The 20,383-nt window shown below is 45.7% G+C and overlaps 1 protein-coding gene across 1 annotated transcript in view; it reads left to right on the top strand.

Annotated features, from left to right (window-relative positions):
* The window catches only part of grm5a (glutamate receptor, metabotropic 5a), a 76,301-nt gene that overhangs the window by 44,747 nt on the left and 11,171 nt on the right, over positions 1-20,383 (top strand). The window contains exons 11-13 of the mRNA XM_036967732.1: positions 4,486-4,612; positions 14,018-14,135; positions 19,947-20,133. Of these exons, the coding sequence (XP_036823627.1) occupies positions 4,486-4,612; positions 14,018-14,135; positions 19,947-20,133 (432 nt within the window). The remainder of the gene's footprint in view (positions 1-4,485; positions 4,613-14,017; positions 14,136-19,946; positions 20,134-20,383) is intronic.

Below are 20,383 nucleotides of genomic sequence, written 5' to 3'. Positions count from 1 at the left end.
ACCTAGAATACACACAGAGTAGACCTAGAATACACACAGACACACAGAGTAGACCTAGAATACACACAGAGTAGACCTAGAATACACACAGAGTAGACCTAGAATACACACAGAGTAGACCTAGAATACACACAGACACAAAGAGTAGACCTAGAATACACACAGAGTAGACCTAGAATACACACAGAGTAGACCTAGAATACACACAGAGTAGACCTGGGATACACACAGAGTAGACCTGGAATACACACAGAGTAGACCTAGAATACACACAGAGTAGACCTAGAATACACACAGACACAAAGAGTAGACCTAGAATACACACAGAGTAGACCTAGAATACACACAGAGTAGACCTGGGATACACACAGAGTAGACCTGGAATACACACAGAGTAGACCTAGAATACACACAGAGTAGACCTAGAATACACACAGAGTAGACCTAGAATACACACAGACACACAGAGTAGACCTAGAATACACACAGAGTAGACCTAGAATACACACAGACACACAGAGTAGACCTAGAATACACACAGAGTAGACCTAGAATACACACAGAGTAGACCTAGAATACACACAGAGTAGACCTAGAATACACACAGACACAAAGAGTAGACCTAGAATACACACAGAGTAGACCTAGAATACACACAGAGTAGACCTAGAATACACACAGAGTAGACCTGGGATACACACAGAGTAGACCTGGAATACACACAGAGTAGACCTAGAATACACACAGAGTAGACCTAGAATACACACAGACACACAGAGTAGACTTGGGATACACACTAGAAGCTTCCGGTAACACAAAACTACAGCGCTGTCAAGGTCTTGAGAACAAATCTAACATGTGTTAAGTAAGGACATAATGTCGCTGGATTCTAATCCACTCGGACAGTTCTCTATTTATTTTTTTTTACACACCCTGTTTGATCTCTCCTCTCTACCTGTCCCCAGGTGATCTGTAACACCCTGTTTGATCTCTCCTCTCTACCTGTCCCCAGGTGATCTGTAACACTGTTTGATCTCTCCTCTCTACCTGTCCCCAGGTGATCTGTAACACCCTGTTTGATCTCTCCTCTCTACCTGTCCCCAGGTGATCTGTAACACCCTGTTTGATCTCTCCTCTCTACCTGTCCCCAGGTGATCTGTAACACTGTTTGATCTCTCCTCTCTACCTGTCCCCAGGTGATCTGTAACACCCTGTTTGATCTCTCCTCTCTACCTGTCCCCAGGTGATCTGTAACACTGTTTGATCTCTCCTCTCTACCTGTCTCCAGGTGATCTGTAACACCCTGTTTGATCTCTCCTCTCTACCTGTCCCCAGGTGATCTGTAACACCCTGTTTGATCTCTCCTCTCTACCTGTCCCCAGGTGATCTGTAACACTGTTTGATCTCTCCTCTCTACCTGTCCCCAGGTGATCTGTAACACCCTGTTTGATCTCTCCTCTCTACCTGTCCCCAGGTGATCTGTAACACCCTGACTCATCTGTCCTCTCTACCTGTCCCCAGGTGATCTGTAACACTGTTTGATCTCTCCTCTCTACCTGTCCCCAGGTGATCTGTAACACCCTGTTTGATCTCTCCTCTCTACCTGTCCCCAGGTGATCTGTAACACCCTGTTTGATCTCTCCTCTCTACCTGTCCCCAGGTGATCTGTAACACTGTTTGATCTCTCCTCTCTACCTGTCCCCAGGTGATCTGTAACACCCTGTTTGATCTCTCCTCTCTACCTGTCCCCAGGTGATCTGTAACACTGTTTGATCTCTCCTCTCTACCTGTCCCCAGGTGATCTGTAACACTGTTTGATCTCTCCTCTCTACCTGTCCCCAGGTGATCTGTAACACCCTGTTTGATCTCTCCTCTCTACCTGTCCCCAGGTGATCTGTAACACTGTTTGATCTCTCCTCTCTACCTGTCCCCAGGTGATCTGTAACACCCTGTTTGATCTCTCCTCTCTACCTGTCCCCAGGTGATCTGTCACACCCTGTTTGATCTCTCCTCTCTACCTGTCCCCAGGTGATCTGTAACACCCTGACTCATCTGTCCTCTCTACCTGTCCCCAGGTGATCTGTAACACCCTGTTTGATCTCTCCTCTCTACCTGTCCCCAGGTGATCTGTAACACCCTGTTTGATCTCTCCTCTCTACCTGTCCCCAGGTGATCCGTAACACCCTGTTTGATCTCTCCTCTCTACCTGTCCCCAGGTGTTCTGTAACACCCTGTTTGATCTCTCCTCTCTACCTGTCCCCAGGTGATCTGTAACACCCTGTTTGATCTCTCCTCTCTACCTGTCCCCAGGTGATCTGTAACACTGTTTGATCTCTCCTCTCTACCTGTCCCCAGGTGATCTGTAACACTGTTTGATCTCTCCTCTCTACCTGTCCCCAGGTGATCTGTAACACTGTTTGATCTCTCCTCTCTACCTGTCCCCAGGTGATCTGTAACACCCTGTTTGATCTCTCCTCTCTACCTGTCCCCAGGTGATCTGTAACACTGTTTGATCTCTCCTCTCTACCTGTCCCCAGGTGATCTGTAACACCCTGTTTGATCTCTCCTCTCTACCTGTCCCCAGGTGATCTGTAACACTGTTTGATCTCTCCTCTCTACCTGTCCCCAGGTGATCTGTAACACCCTGTTTGATCTCTCCTCTCTACCTGTCCCCAGGTGATCTGTAACACCCTGTTTGATCTCTCCTCTCTACCTGTCCCCAGGTGATCTGTAACACCCTGTTTGATCTCTCCTCTCTACCTGTCCCCAGGTGATCTGTAACACCCTGACTCATCTGTCCTCTCTACCTGTCCCCAGGTGATCTGTAACACTGTTTGATCTCTCCTCTCTACCTGTCCCCAGGTGATCTGTAACACCCTGTTTGATCTCTCCTCTCTACCTGTCCCCAGGTGATCTGTAACACCCTGACTAATCTCTCCTCTCTACCTGTCCCCAGGTGATCTGTAACACTGTTTGATCTCTCCTCTCTACCTGTCCCCAGGTGATCTGTAACACTGTTTGATCTCTCCTCTCTACCTGTCCCCAGGTGATCTGTAACACTGTTTGATCTCTCCTCTCTACCTGTCCCCAGGTGATCTGTAACACCCTGTTTGATCTCTCCTCTCTACCTGTCCCCAGGTGATCTGTAACACCCTGACTCATCTCTCCTCTCTACCTGTCCCCAGGTGATCTGTAACACCCTGTTTGATCTCTCCTCTCTACCTGTCCCCAGGTGATCCGTAGCACCCTGTTTGATCTCTCCTCTCTACCTGTCCCCAGGTGATCTGTAACACCCTGTTTGATCTCTCCTCTCTACCTGTCCCCAGGTGATCTGTAACACCCTGTTTGATCTCTCCTCTCTACCTGTCCCCAGGTGATCTGTAACACTGTTTGATCTCTCCTCTCTACCTGTCCCCAGGTGATCTGTAACACTGTTTGATCTCTCCTCTCTACCTGTCCCCAGGTGATCTGTAACACTGTTTGATCTCTCCTCTCTACCTGTCCCCAGGTGATCTGTAACACCCTGTTTGATCTCTCCTCTCTACCTGTCCCCAGGTGATCTGTAACACCCTGTTTGATCTCTCCTCTCTACCTGTCCCCAGGTGATCTGTAACACCCTGTTTGATCTCTCCTCTCTACCTGTCCCCAGGTGATCTGTAACACCCTGACTCATCTGTCCTCTCTACCTGTCCCCAGGTGATCTGTAACACTGTTTGATCTCTCCTCTCTACCTGTCCCCAGGTGATCTGTAACACTGTTTGATCTCTCCTCTCTACCTGTCTCCAGGTGATCTGTAACACCCTGTTTGATCTCTCCTCTCTACCTGTCCCCAGGTGATCTGTAACACTGTTTGATCTCTCCTCTCTACCTGTCCCAAGGTGATCTGTAACACCCTGTTTGATCTCTCCTCTCTACCTGTCCCCAGGTGATCTGTAACACCCTGACTCATCTCTCCTCTCTACCTGTCCCCAGGTGATCTGTAACACTGTTTGATCTCTCCTCTCTACCTGTCCCCAGGTGATCTGTAACACCCTGTTTGATCTCTCCTCTCTACCTGTCCCCAGGTGATCTGTAACACCCTGACTGATCTCTCCTCTCTACCTGTCCCCAGGTGATCAATAACACCCTGACTCATCTCTCCTCTCTACTTGTCACCAGGTGATCCGTAGCACCCTGTTTGATCTCTCCTCTCTACCTGTCCCCAGGTGATCCTTAACACCCTGTTTGATCTCTCCTCTCTACCTGTCCCCAGGTGATCCGTAACACCCTGTTTGATCTCTCCTCTCTACCTGTCCCCAGGTGATCTGTAACACCCTGTTTGATCTCTCATCTCTACCTGTCCCCAGGTGATCTGTAACACCCTGTTTGATCTCTCCTCTCTACCTGTCCCCAGGTGATCCGTAACACCCTGTTTGATCTCTCATCTCTACCTGTCCCCAGGTGATCTGTAACACTGTTTGATCTCTCCTCTCTACCTGTCCCCAGGTGATCCGTAAAGGTGAGGTCAGCTGCTGCTGGACCTGTACTCCCTGTAAAGACAATGAGTTTGTGTTTGATGAGTACACCTGCCGCGCCTGTGACCTGGGGGCCTGGCCTACCGACGACTTGACAGGTACACAACCCCCCCCACACACACACACACACACACAGGTACGAACACACACATGCACACGTCTGGGTGGAGGTGGCGGTGGCGGTGGCGGTGGCGGTGGCGGTGGCGGTGGTGTGGAGCAGTACAGCTATATCCATGTGGGGAGCTGGGACCAGGGAGGACTGAGGATGGACGACGAAGAGATGTGGGCTAACGCCTCCACCATTATACAGTGTGTCTGCTCTGAACCCTGCCAGAAGGCACAGATCAAGGTGCACACACACACACACACACACACACACACACACACACACACACACACACACACACACACACACACACACACACACAGGTACGAACACACACATGCACACGTCTGGGTGGCGGTGGCGGTGGCGGTGGCGGTGGCGTGGAGCAGTACAGTTATATCCATGTGGGGAGCTGGGACCAGGGAGGACAGAGGATGGACGACGAAGAGATGTGGGCTAACGCCTCCACCATTATACAGTCTGTCTGCTCTGAACCCTGCCAGAAGGCACAGATCAAGGTGCACACACACACACACACAGACACACACCTGCCGAGCCTGTGACCCTACTGACGACATGACATGTAAGGCATCCAATCAAACAGCTGAACGGTCTAGTTTAAAGGTCAATGTTTTCATCTCAATATCAAAACAAATATTGGTAACGATGAAGTACCTTACTGTGATTGTTTTACATGAAAATGACCAAAAACAGCTCGGACTGTCAGTGAGTGTTCTGAGTGGGGAGGGGAAAACTGAGAACAAACTATTATTGGCTGAGAGGTTTGGAGCTCTCTTTCTTATTGGTCTATTAACTAATCACCAGGCAGGCCAACACTCCGTCCTACCAAAACATGTCAGAGATTTCAGACAGTCTTTTCAAACAGTTCTTACACTTAAAGGACGTTATCATCGTTTTCACAATTCCACAGTATGAATCCGTCCTCATTGTGTGGGCCACTGGGCCTTTATTAAAGGAGACTTTTCTTTTGTTCACATCAACATCTCGCGTGTTATTGTCATGTCGTGTGTGTAGATGGCAGGGAAGTCAGGCACAGGAGAATCAAACTTGGTATAATGGTTTAATAACTTAAAACAAAAACTACATAACCAAAGTACGTAATAAAATACATGTGGGAACAAGAACCAATCCATAAAACACGAGCGTAACAACAAGCTCTGACAAGGACATGAGGGCAAACAGAGGGTTAAATACACAACATAATAATGAATGGGATCGGAACCAGGTGTGTAGGAAGACAAGACAAAACCAATAGAAAATGAAAAATGGATCAATGAGGGCTAGAAGACCGGTGACGTCGACCGCCGAGCACCGCCAGAACAAGGAGAGGGTTAAATACACAACATAATAATGAATGGGATCGGAACCAGGTGTGTAGGAAGACAAGACAAAACCAATAGAAAATGAAAAATGGATCAATGAGGGCTAGAAGACCGGTGACGTCGACCGCCGAGCATCGCCAGAACAAGGAGAGGGACCGACTTTGGTAGAAGTCGTGACAGTTATAGAAGGGTCCAGATAATATTTTTTGTGATTTCACGTTTTAGCGATAAAAAAAAAAATACAATTAAATAAAACTTGTAACCATTTTTTTCTCCTCAATTGTTGTGGTATCTAATTGGTAGTTACAGTCTTGTCTCATCGCTGCAACTCCCGTACGGACTCGGGAGAGGCGAAGGTCGAAAGCCGTGAGTCCTCTGTCGTGGAAATGTCCTGTATTACCAAATCATGAGAGAGCAAACCACACACAAGTCAGAGTTATCATAAAGTTCATCTTTAATTATATGAGCTTCACCATAGCCCTGTGACTCTCAGATTAATCTATAATTGAATTCACTGAGAGTGCTTACAAAAATCTAATCAAATCAAATCAAATGTATTTATATAGCCCTTCGTACATCAGCTGATATCTCAAAGTGCTGTACAGAAACCCAGCCTAAAACCCCAAACAGCAAGCAATGCAGGTGTAGAAGCACGGTGGCTAGGAAAAACTCCCTAGAAAGGCCAAAACCTAGGAGGAAACCTAGAGAGGAACCAGGCTATGTGGGGTGGCCAGTCCTCTTCTGGCTGTGCCGGGTGGAGATTATAACAGAACATGGCCAAGATTTTCAAATGTTCATAAATGACCAGCATGGTCCAATAATAATAAGGCAGAACAGTTGAAACTGGAGCAGCAGCATGGCCAGGTGGACTGGGGACAGCAAGGAGTCATCATGTCAGGTAGTCCTGAGGCATGGCCCTAGGGCTCAGGTCCTCCGCGAGAGAGAAAGAAAGAGAGAAAGAGAAAATTAACCCAGACAGGACCCAGACAGGACGATCACATCAGTGACTCAACCCACTCAGGTGACGCACAAAACAGTTCTTAGTATCATTTATAGCCAAGACACACCTCTCAACTCACATGACGAATAACAGATCTACAGGAACATTACACAATGAAATATTTTAGTATCCCATAGCCAGACAGCATTAGCTACAAATTATCGTTCAGTTTGGTCTCCTAACCGAAGTTCCTATCTTGTTCTTGGTACCACTTAGGACCAAAACATTACCTCATCCAATGGCATATATCAATTATCAATTCTAGACACTCCCATCAAAAATACAACCCCTCCTGGACAAGCTCACGGAGAGGAGTGACTGGCACACAGACATTGTGGAGCCAACTAACTGGTTCCACATTAATCACACCATCCCTTCACATGGTTTAGGAATAGTTACAGACACATTCACAGATAAGACAAACCTGACCTCTCCCCTCTCTGGGCCCCAAGTAACTGAGCCCTAGCAGAGAAGGGATAACTGCAAACTGCCAACAGTATTATTTAAAAAGAAGACATTCTAATGACAATAAATAAGATAAAACATCTTATTTATCTCTGTTACCTAACTAATTCTGATTCTGCTACCACACCTCCGAAACAAGACTCAGCCAAGCTGCACTGCTTCTTGACTCAATGCTCGCTTCACCTGGAAGCCGGAGGAAACACTGTACACCTGGCGACCGTGTCAGCATGCACTGCGGCCGGCCCACCACAGGAGTCGCTATAGAGCGATGGGACAAGAACATCCCTGCCAGCCAAACCCTCCCCTAACCCGGACGACACTAAACCAATTGTGCGACCGCCCCGTGGGTCTTCCGGTCGCGGCCAGCAACGATGCAGTGCCGTAGACCACTGCACCACTCGGAATGCTGTTTTAGAGAAACTTACCCCAAAACAGTAAATCACTTCCTCATCCTCGCTGTGTAGTATAGGCCCCCCCCCCCAAAAAAAACACTCCAAAAACACCCAAATCCTTTTAGATACAGGAATCTCTCAGCATAGTGATGCAGGTCTTTAGATGTTGTACACATGAGTGCGTGTCCTTACGAACTTTAACCGCAACGTCAGTGCAGAAGTGATACAGTCAGTCTCTCCTCAACTCTGGCACGAATGGTATTTATATCAGCCCTCTGATTACAATGAAGAGTAAATCTGTGCTGCTCTGTTCTGCACCAGCTGCAGCTTAACTAGGTCTTTCCTTGCAGCACTCGACCACACGACTATAATCAAGATGAGACATATATTTTGTCCTGTTTCACACAGTGTGTATGAAATGGATATGTTTTTGTTGTTGTTGCATACCTCAATTCCCCCGAGACACCCTCAGAGAGTGAGGTCACAGTCACGGTCAGACATTATCAACAGTGACCCTGGAACACTAAGGGTTAAGTGACATTTCTCTTTCTGATATTTCTTAATTTCTTTATTTTTACTTTTCTGGATTGTGTGTCTATTGTATTGATAGGTATTACTGCACTGTTGGAGCTAGAAACACAAGCATTAGGTATTACTGCACTGTTGGAGCTAGAAACACAAGCATTGGGTATTACTGCACTGTTGGAGCTAGAAACACAAGCATTAGGTCACGAATAATAAGTTCAGTTAGCCCGCCTGTGTTCGTGCTTGTTTGCTGTTTTTAGTCAAGGAGTGTTCCTGTCTTTTGGATTGTCCGCTGTACAGCGTATGTACCTGTGTAGTACATTTTTGGAGTGTTGTGCTCCTGTGTTCGGCGTCACCCTCTTTGTGCGCAGGGTGATTGTACGGAAATAAAGTGTTTTTCCGAATCCTCTGCTCTCTGCGCCTGACTCTACGCACCGTAACAGAAGCCCGCACCACCACTATGGAGTCAGCAGGAGAAGCGACCACCCCTCTCCTCACGATGGAGAAGCGACCACCCCTCTCCTCACGATGGAGCAGCGACCACCCCTCTCCCCACGATGGAGGAGCGACCACCCCTCTCCTCACGATGGAGCAGCGACCACCCCTCTCCTCACGATGGAGCAGCGACCACCCCTCTCCCCACGATGGAGCAGCGACCACCCCTCTCCTCACGATGGAGCAGCGACCACCCCTCTCCTCACGATGGAGCAGCGACCACCCCTCTCCTCACGATGGAGCAGCAACCACCCCTCTCCCCACGATGGAGGAGCGACCACCCCTCTCCTCACGATGGAGCAGCGACCACCCCTCTCCCCACGATGGAGGAGCGTGTCCTTCATCACACGTCAGCGATGGATCAGATGATGGAGAGGATGGACCGATGGGAGAGGAGTGGTCTCCCTACTTCCCCTCCAACCCCCCCCCACCTGCAACGCCACAACCTCCTTGGTTGTTTCATATCTATCTCCCCCTCCCCCATTGCTCTCGTCTTCTTGCCTGTGTACTGAGGACATATATGTTTTGCATAAGATATGGGCAATACAGTGACCTCACCACCCGTATCTACTAAAAAATATCTACTGCAAAGGTGTTCATCATAATGTTCACATATATTCCATCCGATTTCATATGTGCACCAGCTGAGATGGGCCGTAAAACATGGAAGATGAAAGTGCACTCAACTACTCGAAAAATGGAGCAATCACACATCAGTTGATGCAATCCATACACGATGATTTGGGAGAGACAAAGGAACGGCGACATCACCATTGATGTCTCTGTCACGAATGGACAGAGACGACAATCAACTTAATAACCGGCTGTCATCAGAGTTGTGCAGGTTCCGAGTGAAACCAACAACGGTATTCGTTCAGCAGAAGCATGTCTCCACGGCATCCAGAAAACTCTGCTGCTGAGCCGGAGAGAGCTTCTTACATTTCTGCATCAGCATTGTGTCGTTAGCGCTGTTGTCCTGTTTCCATTTTCTCTTAGACGGCCTTTGATTCCCCACTTCTCATAAGGACACTTTTTTTTCTCAGACATTCTCGTTGGCAGTGACCAGAAATCCCGCAATAATGACATGCACCAGGTTTCTCTTCTGTTGAACAAATAATGTTGTTGGTTTCACTCGGAACCTGCACAACTCTGATGACAGCCGGTTATTATGTTGATTGACGTCTCTGTTCAGTCGTGACAGCCTGTTGGTGATGTCTCCGTAGCTTTGTCTCTCTCAATCAGTAGTTGTGGAAACAAAAGTTTTTAGCAAATCGTCGTGTATGAATTGCATCAACTGATGTGTGATTAACCCATTTTTCGAGGAGTTGAGTGCATTTTCACCCACTTTGACTAACCACCTCTGTTCTAAACCTTTCTTCAAATCCAACAAACGTCTCTTTCAGCTTTTGGACACATTTAGTTATCTCCTCCCAATTAGCGGTGGCATTGGTCGGACCCTTAAGGAAATCATGGCTCTCCATCCATCGGCCACATCTTTCTCTTCATCACCCACAGCGATATAAACCTTTTCTTCAAATACACCATGTTCATGGTTATCCAAAACAAAGGCGAACAACTGTAACCCATCACAAGGATGTAGAATATAGAGGTTTTTTTTTATATCGCCTTAAATGGTCCCAAGACTTCATACCCACGTCTCGTGGATGCTTCAAAGTCTTTGACCGTTCATCCAACTGTTTTGAAGATGCTGATTTATGATTACTGTCACTGGAGGTTTAACTTTCCTTCCTTGAACAGTGTTCTGGTCGGCCTGAGACATCGTTCGTCACCGCTGTCAGAATCTGTTGACTCAAAGCCAGGAAGTTCTGACCAGATGTTTTGAAGCTCGAGCAGGGAACAGATTGCAATTGTTGAATTTCGCCTTTGAATGTTTTTATTGGTTCAACAAGAGCCCTCAAACAATCTTTCTCTTCCTGTAATGTCCTGATTATCACGTAGGAAGTTATCATCTCGTTTTCTCACTTCGGCTAATACAGTTAAAGACAATCGTGTCTTTATTAGTGAGTCAGACATTCTCTGTGTTTTCCCACCAAGCTTTATGTATATCAGACAGATTCCCTATTTAATCTCTATCAACAATGACAGAATATTATTTTTATCTCCTACCACCGTGAATGTAATATCTTTTCCATGTTCACATCCGTTGTCCGGCCCTTTTCAAGAGTGTTTTTCTCACTTGAAGATGCCATGACATTCACTTCAAAAGTTGTATGAGATATAGTTATACCTTATATATTTATTTAACCCCAAAAGATATATAACCCCTAACCTATCTATAGAATACATGTATATAACCCCTACAGCTGTGTGGCAATGCACGACTCCAACACCATCAAGTTTGATGACGACACGACGGCCTGATCAGCAACGACGATGAGTCAGTCTACAGGGAGGAGATCAGAGACCTGGCAGTGTGGTGCCAGAACAACAACCTCTCCCTCAACGATGAGTCAGTCTACAGGGAGGAGATCAGAGACCTGGCAGTGTGGTGCAGAACAACAACCTCTCACTCAATGTCAGCAAGACAAAGGAGCTGATCGTGGACTACAGGAAACGAAGGGGCGAGCACGCCACATTGACGTGGCTGTAGTGGAGCTGGTGAGAGCTTCAAGTTCCTCTGTACCCACATCACCAAGGACATAACATGGTTTACACACACCAACATGTGAAGGAGGCACGACAACACCTCTTCCCCCTCGGGTGGTTGAAAAGATTTGGCATGGCCCCTCAGATCCTCAAAAAGTTCTACAGCTGCACCATTGAGAGCATCTTGACTGGCCGCATCGTCGCAACTGCACTGTCCTCAATCGTAAGGAGCTACAGAGGACGGCCCTGTACATCACTGGGGCTGAGCTCCCTGCCATCCAGGACCTGCCATCCAGGACCTCTATAACAGGTGCTGTCAGAGGACGGCCCTGTACATCACTGGACTCTACCCACACTCTCACTGGAATCTACCAACACACTCACTGGACTCTACCCACACTCTCACTGGACTCTACCCATACACTCACTGGACTCTACTGGACTCTACCCACACACTCACTGGACTCTACTGGACTACCCACACACTCACTGGACTCTACCCACACACTCACTGGACTCTACCCACACACTCACTGGACTCTACCCACACTCTCACTGGACTCTACCCACACACTCACTGGACTCTACCCACACACTCACTGGACTCTACCCACACTCTCACTGGACTCTACCCACACACTCACTGGACTCTACCCACACACTCACTGGACTCTACCCACACACTCACTGGACTCTACCCACACTCTCACTGGACTCTACCCACACACTCACTGGACTCTACTGGACTCTACCCACACACTCACTGGACTCTACCCACACACTCACTGGACTCTACCCACACACTCACGCATACTAACACTGACACTCCAACACACGCACGGCGTGTACACACATGCATATTGACGCCACACACAGTTTTACACTCTTCACATACGCTGCTGTTACTCTGTTTATTATCTATCCTGATTTCCTAGTCACTTTTACCCCTATCTACATATTACCGCCATTACCCCTACCCTAGTACATTGACTCGGTTCTCCTTGTATATAGCTTTGTTATTGCTATTTATGGTTTTACTATTCTTATTTTCTTACTTTTTTACTCTGCACTGTTGGTTAAGGGCTTGTAAGTTAGCATTTCACTGTGAGGTCTACTACACCTGTTGTATTCAGCATTTCGCTGTAAGGTCTACTACACCTGTTGTATTCAGCATTTCACTGTGAGGTCTACTACACCTGTTGTATTCAGCATTTCACTGTAAGGTCTACTACACTTGTTGTATTCAGCATTTCACTGTAAGGTCTACTACACCTGTTGTATTCAGCATTTCACTGTAAGGTCTACTACACCTGTTGTATTCAGCATTTCACTGTCAGGTCTACTACGCCTGTTGTATTCAGCATTTCACTGTAAGATCTACTACACCTGTTGTATTCAGCATTTCACTGTAAGGTCTACTACACTTGTTGTATTCAGCATTTCACTGTAAGGTCTACTACACCTGTTGTATTCAGCATTTCACTGTAAGGTCTACTACACCTGTTGTATTCAGTATTTCACTGTAAGGTCTACCTACACCTGTTGTATTCAGCATTTCACTGTGAGGTCTACTACACCTGTTGTATTAAGCATTTCACTGTAAGGTCTACTACACTTGTTGTATTCAGCATTTCACTGTAAAGTCTACACCTGTTGTATTTGGCGCACGTGACTAATAATGTTTGATTTGATTTCTCCATTGGACTCTGAAAATCTCAATGGTCAAATATTTGTCCTGATTCACACATTTCTTTGTCACGTCCTCCTCTCATCACCCTCAGAGAGTGTGGTCATTGTGGGGTCATTGCCAGGGATCAGCCATTATTGACCATAGAGCAATTTTGAGTTAAAGTGCCTTTGTCAAGGACAGATCTACACATTCACCTAGACGGCTCGGGGATTCAAACTAGCAACATTTCGGTTACTGGGTTACTACACTCTAGCTGCTAGGTTACCTTCCGCCCTGGGTCGCACACACACACATATTGTGTGAGAGAATGTAGCACAGATTAATCACTCGGGTTGGTCCCTCTCAGCAGCCATTCCATTAGAGAATAGTGTATTAGTGTGGCCTGGACTCAGCTGAGCTACTTAGCATGTGACCTACACAAGCACGAGCTCACACATGCTGCAGAATGTGCGTTGAGGGGCGGACCCTGAGAATATTATTAACAGTGTGTGTGTGTGTGTGTGTGTGTGTGTGTGTGTGTGTGTGTGTGTGTGTGTGTGTGTGTATGTGTGTGTGTGTGTGTGTTTCCAGGTTGTGAGCCTATCCCGGTGCAGTACATGTGTTGGGGAGACCCTGAGAATATTACTAACTGTGTGTGTGTGTGTGTGTGTGTGTGTGTGTGTGTGTGTGTGTGTGTGTGTGTGTGTGTGTGTGTGTGTGTGTGTGTGTGTGTGTGTGTGTGTGTGTGTGTTTCCAGGTTGTGAGCCTATCCTGGTGCAGTACGTGTGTTGGGGAGACCCTGAGTATATTAATAACTGTGTGTGTGTGTGTGTGTGTGTGTGTGTGTGTGTGTGTGTGTGTGTGTGTGTGTGTGTGTGTGTGTGTGTGTGTGTGTTTCCAGGTTGTGAGCCTATCCCGGTGCAGTATGTGCGTTGGGGAGACCCTGAACCCATAGCAGCAGTGGTGTTTGCCTGTCTGGGGCTCATGGCTACTCTGTTTGTTACCTCCATATTCATCAGGTAACACCTCTTACAGACTATCTATACATATAATGACATCATGTACCCTTTATACAGTATCAGTCAAAAGTTAGAACACCTAGTCATTCCAGGGTTCTAGAACACCTACTTATTCCAGGGTTATAGAACACCTACTCATTCCAGGGTTCTAGAACACCTACTCATTCCAGGGATCTAGAACACCTAGTCATTCCAGGGTTTTAGAACACCTACTCATTCCAGGGTTTTAGAACACCTACTCATTCCAGGGTTTTAGAACACCTACTCATTCCAGGGTTTTAGAACACCTACTCATTCCAGGGTTTTAGAACACCTACTCATTCCAGGGTTTTAGAACACCTACTCATTCCAGGGTTCTAGAACACCTACTCATTCCAGGGTTCTAGAACACCTACTCATTCCAGGGTTCTAGAACACCTACTCATTCCAGGGTTCTAGAACACCTACTCATTCCAGGGTTATAGAACACCTACTCATTCCAGGGTTATAGAACACCTACTCATTCCAGGGTTTTAGAACACCTACTCATTCCAGGGTTTTAGAACACCTACTCATTCCAGGGTTTTAGAACACCTACTCATTCCAGGGTTCTAGAACACCTACTCATTCCAGGGTTTTTCCTTTTTTTTTTTACAACGTTCTACATTGTAGAATAGTAGTGAAGACATCAAAACTATGAAATAACACATATGGATTCATGTAGTAACCAAAAAAGTGTTAAACAATTCAAAATATATTTGAGATTCTTCAAAATAGCCACCCTTTGCCTTATAATTAGCCTTTATTTAACTAGGCAAGTCAGTTAAGAACATATTCTTATTTACAATGACGGCCTAGGAACAGTGGGTTAACTGGTCTAGGTTCAGTGGGTTAACTGGTCTAGGAACAGTGGGTTAACTGGTCTATCAACAGTGGGTTAACTGGTCTAGGAACAGTGGGTTAACTGGTCTAGGAACAGTGGATTAACTGGTCTAGGAACAGTGGGTTAACTGGTCTAGGAACAGTGGGTTAACTGGTCTAGGAACAGTGGGTTAACTGGTCTAGGAATAGTGGGTTAACTGGTCTAGGAACAGTGGGTTAACTGGTCTAGGAACAGTGGGTTAACTGGTCTAGGAACAGTGGGTTAACTGGTCTAGGAACAGTGGGTTAACTGGTCTAGGAACAGTGGGTTAACTGGTCTAGGAACAGTGGGTTAACTGCCTTGTTCAGGGGCAGAACAACAGATTTGTTCCTTGTCAGCTCAGGGATTCAACCTAGCAGCCTTTTGGTTACTGGCCCAACGCTCTAACCACTAGGCTACCTGCCACCCCTACCTGCTGCCTTGATGACAGCCTTGCACACTCTTGGTATTCTCTCAATCAGCTTCACCTGGATTGCTTTTCCAACCGTCTTGAAGCAGATCCCACATATCCTGAGCCCTTTTTGGCTGCTTTACCTTCACTCTGCGGTCCAACTCATCCCAAACCATCTCAATTGGGTTGAGGTCAGGTGATTGTGGAACCCAGGCCATCTGATGCAGCACTCCATCACTCTCCTTCTTGGTCAAATAGCCCTTACACAGCCTGGAGTAGGCGGGACAATAGAACGAGTCAGAATTCACCCAAGGCTGAAAAAAACAGCAAAAGAACGTTGGCTAAGCTGGAACATTAGCACGAGCCCATAAAGCAACTGAATGGAATCGAATGTTCTCAGAGCTTGTTTTGATTGGAGTGATGCTGTCACGGAACCCTCCGGATCTGTCATTACGCACACCTGGTCCCTATTCCCAGTGGTTAGTAATTGTATAAGTCTGCCCTTTGTTCACCATTGTCCTGTCGATCATTGTTCCAGTGTACGTTGGTTGCGTGAGTACCGTTGTACCGTTGTGCTGTGTGCTGTGTGTTTTGGCTTTCGTATCATTGTGGATTGTGCAGATGATTACAGGTCTCGTCCCGTGTGATAATCATTCTGCGCTTGTGTTATTTATTCGAGGTACTCCTCGCTCTTTTTTGGGGGGGGGTTTCTACCCTGTGTTTTGTATACGTGTTTGTTTGGTCTTCGTCCCCAGCGCTGTAATTTGGGTAAATCAAAAAATAATAAATAAATAAAAACTATTACGCATTCCTGCGCCTGTCTCCCGATCTTTAAAACCAGCGTGACAGACGCTTAGAATTCCATTTGGCCTAAATGGCACAAAAATATGTATCCCTTTTTATTTTACCTCTACAATCTGTCGTCCAATCGACGAAACTGGAAAAAAATTACTTGTGTAGAAAGTAAACATCCTCACCTTGATGGTGTAGTGAAAAAGTATCGAAAAAATGAGAACTTCTGACTACTTCTGGTCTAGTGATCGATGACAAATGAGCTCGATGCCCAGACTTACATAATTACAAAGAGGAGATTCTCCTGATTTAAAATAGTGGCCAACTTGAAAAAAATCTAATTATACACATTGTGAGATATTTGTCGAAATAGACCGGCATGCCACTCTATAGGAAAACAATGTGGGGAGCTCAGCGTTCCAAGAGCAAAAAATATTTGGGGGCTAGCATTTGATGACAACCAGGCTCACTGCCCAGACTTGCGTAATTAGAAAGAGGAGATTCTTATGATTAAAATGGCGTCTGACTTGAAAAAATCGAAATATACACATTGCGAGATATTTGGCAAAATAGACAGACATGCCTACATTTCCCCTATAGGAAACAATGGGACGACCTCAGAGTTCCATGAGTCATTATTTTGTTGTTTACGTTTTAACTATTAAACAACTTGAGCAGGTGTCATGGGCAACAATTGTGAAGCAGGCATTGTGACATAGAACAATGGGCTGGGAATAGAATGTTCGGAAGGCGAGTTGGTGCCACGGTGCTCAATAGAACTAATAGGAGCTGGCAGGGTGAAAAATGCACTAAAATAAGGCCTGTTTTTTAGTAATTACTTCAAAACTACGGCAAACAGCTGGGACATATGGTCATATTATGAAACTGGGCTCCATGACGGATGCAATGAACAAGTTTTTATCAGAAAAAAGCGTTGTTAAAAATGTCATGTGTCCAGCCTACCTGGAGATATGTTGCGTCATTGTCCTGTTGAAAAACAAATGATAGTCCCACTAAGCGCAAACCAGATGGGATGGCGTATCGCTGCAGAATGCTGTGGTAGCCATGCTGGTTAAGTGTGCCTTGAATTCTAAATAAATCATAGACAGTGTCACCAGCAAAGCACCCCCACACCATCACACCTCCTCCTCCATGCTTCACGGTGGGAACCACACATGCGGAGATCATCCATTAACCTACTCTGCGTCTCACAATAAACCAAAAATCTCAAATTTGGACTCATCTGACCAAAGGACAGATTTCCATCAATCTAATGTCCATTGCTTGTGTTTCTTTGCCCAAGCAAGTCTCTTCTTATTGGTGTACTTTAGTAGTCGATTCCTGCAGCAAATCGACCATGACGGCCTGATTCACACAGTCTCCTCTGAACAGTTGATGTTGAGATGTGTCTGTGAAGCATTTATTTGGGCTGCAATCTGAGGCTGGTAACTCTAATGAACGTATCCTCTGCAGCAGAGGTAACTCTGGGTCTTCCTTTCCTGTGACGGTCCTCATGAGAGCCAGTTTCATCATAGCGCTTGATGGTTTTTGGGACTGCACTTGAAGAAACTTTCAAAGTTCTTGAAAATTGTACGGATTGACTGACCTTCATGTTTTAAAGTAATGATGGACTGTCGTTTCTCTTTGCGTATAAGAGCTGTTCTTGCCATAATATGGACTTGGTCTTTTACCAAATAGGTCTATCTTCTGTATACCACCCCTACCTTGTCACAACACAACTGATTGGCTCAAACGCATTAAGAAGGAAATAAATTCCACAAATTAACTTTTAACCAGGCACACCTGTTAACTTTTTATGGCTGCAGGGGCAGTATTGAGTAGCTTGGATGAAAAGGTGCCCATTGTAAACGGCCAGCTCCTCAGTCTCAGTTGCTAATATATGCATATTAGTATTAGTATTGGATAGAAAACACTCTAAAGTTTCCAAAACTGTCAAAATATTGTCTGTGAGTAGAACAGAACTGATATTGCAGGCGAAACCCTGAGGAAACTAAAAACAGGAAGTGGCTTCTATTTTGAAAACTCCATGTTCCATAGCCTCCCTTTGCTGGATTTAAAAGGATATTAACCAGATTCCTTTTCCTTTCGCTCCCTCAAGGTGTCAACAGTCTTCAGACATAGTTTCAGGCTTTTATTTTGAAAAATGAGCCAGAACGATAACATCGCGTCAAGTGGTCACATGAGTTTTGCTCGCGCAACAGAGTTTGGATAGGTATTGCTTTTCCCTCTCCTACTGTGAAAGACATTTGCGGTTGATATATTATCGATTATATATATTTTTTTAAACCTGAGGATTGATTATAAAAAACATTTGACATGTTTCTGTGGACATTATGGAAACTATTTGGAATTTTCGTCTGCGTTGTCATGACTGCTCTTTCCTGTGGATTTCTGAACATAACGGTCCAAACAAACGGAGGTATTTTGGGTATAAAAATAATCTTTATGGAACAAAAGGAAAATTTATTGTGTAACTGGGAGTCTCGTGAGTGAAAACATCCGAAGATCAAAGGTAAACAATTAATTTGATTGCTTTTCTGATTTTCGTGACCAAGCTACCTGATGCTAAGTGTACTTAATGTTTTGTCTAGCGATCGATAAACTGACACAAACGCTTGGATTGCTTTCGCTGTAAAGCATCATTTCAAAATCTGAGACGGCAGGTGGATTAACAAAAGGCTAAACTGTGTTTTCCTATATTTCACTTGTGATTTCATGAATATAAATATTTGTAGTAATATTGATTGAATGTAGCGCTATGCTATTCAGCGGTTGTTGATGACACTTATCCCGATAGGGGGATTGCAGCCATAACAAGTTAATAGGAAATGCATTCCATTTCACCTCATGAAGCTGGTTGAGAGAATGTGCAAAGCTGTCATCAAGTCAAAGGGTGGCTCCTTTAAAGAATCTCAAATATAAAATATATTTTGATTAGTTGAACACTTCTTTTGACCACTTCTTTTGACCACTTCTTTTGACCACTTCTTTTAGACCACTTCTTTTGGACCACTTCTTTTGGACCACTTCTTTTGACCACTTCTTTTGGACCCGTACCTCTTAGAGGTTAAAGGTGCCTGAACCGTTTTGGCCACACTGGCAGAACCTTTCCAGATCAAAAAGGTTCCTCCAAGAACCCCTCAACTAACCAAACATCAACTATCGACTTCCATTGGTTCCTCGAGGGACTCCAGGGGTTTCTTGAATCTCCAAGGTTCCTCAAGTCAACACTAATGTTAAGAGTCAGAGGTCACGAAGTAAAGAATAGTGTTCCATTTGGGATGCCACGTTGATCTCATAGACTTATCAAGCTTTGACCCAACAGGCACCCTATTCCCCATTATAGGGAACTATGTTTGATCAGAGAGGACTGGCACCCTATTCCCCATTATAGGGAACTATGTTTGATCAGAGAGGACTGGCACCCTATTCCTCTTATAGGGAACTATGTTTGATCAGAGAGGACTGGCACCCTATTCCCCATATAGGGAACTATGTTTGATCAGAGAGGACTGGCACCCTATTCCCCATTATAGAGAACTATGTTTGATCAGAGAGGGCTGGCATAGTCTAGCATGCTGTAAACATTAATATGAATGTCAATTTGATCGTGTGTGTGTGTGTGTGTGTGTGTGTGTGTGTGTGTGTGTGTGTGTGTGTGTGTGTGTGTGTGTGTGTGTGTGTGTGTGTGTGTGTGTGTGTGTAGGTTCTATGACACCCCGGTAGTGAAGTCGAGCAGTAGAGAGCTGTGTTACATCATCCTGGCTGGCATCTGTCTGGGCTATCTCTGTACCTTCAGCCTCATCGCCAAGCCCCACGCTGCACACTGCTACCTACAGAGACTGGGGATAGGACTGTCCCCTGCCATGAGCTACTCTGCCCTGGTCACTAAGGTACACACACACACACACACACACACACACACACACACACACACACACACACACACACACAATGCCAATGACTGTATTACAGTTGTATTTCCAGACTAGCCTTATAGCTGGTATCCTGACTGTGTTGTTGTTGTTGTTCCAGACTAGCCTTATAGCTGGTATCCTGACTGTGTTGTTGTTGTTGTTCCAGACTAACCGTACAGCTGGTATCCTGACTGTGTTGTTGTTGTTGTTGTTCCAGACTAGCCTT

This window comes from Oncorhynchus mykiss, chromosome Y (genome assembly GCF_013265735.2).
Source record: "Oncorhynchus mykiss isolate Arlee chromosome Y, USDA_OmykA_1.1, whole genome shotgun sequence".
Classification (NCBI taxonomy): domain Eukaryota; kingdom Metazoa; phylum Chordata; class Actinopteri; order Salmoniformes; family Salmonidae; genus Oncorhynchus; species Oncorhynchus mykiss.
The sequence above is the reverse complement of the archived record's forward strand: the minus strand, read 5'-3'. Positions and strand labels throughout refer to the sequence as shown.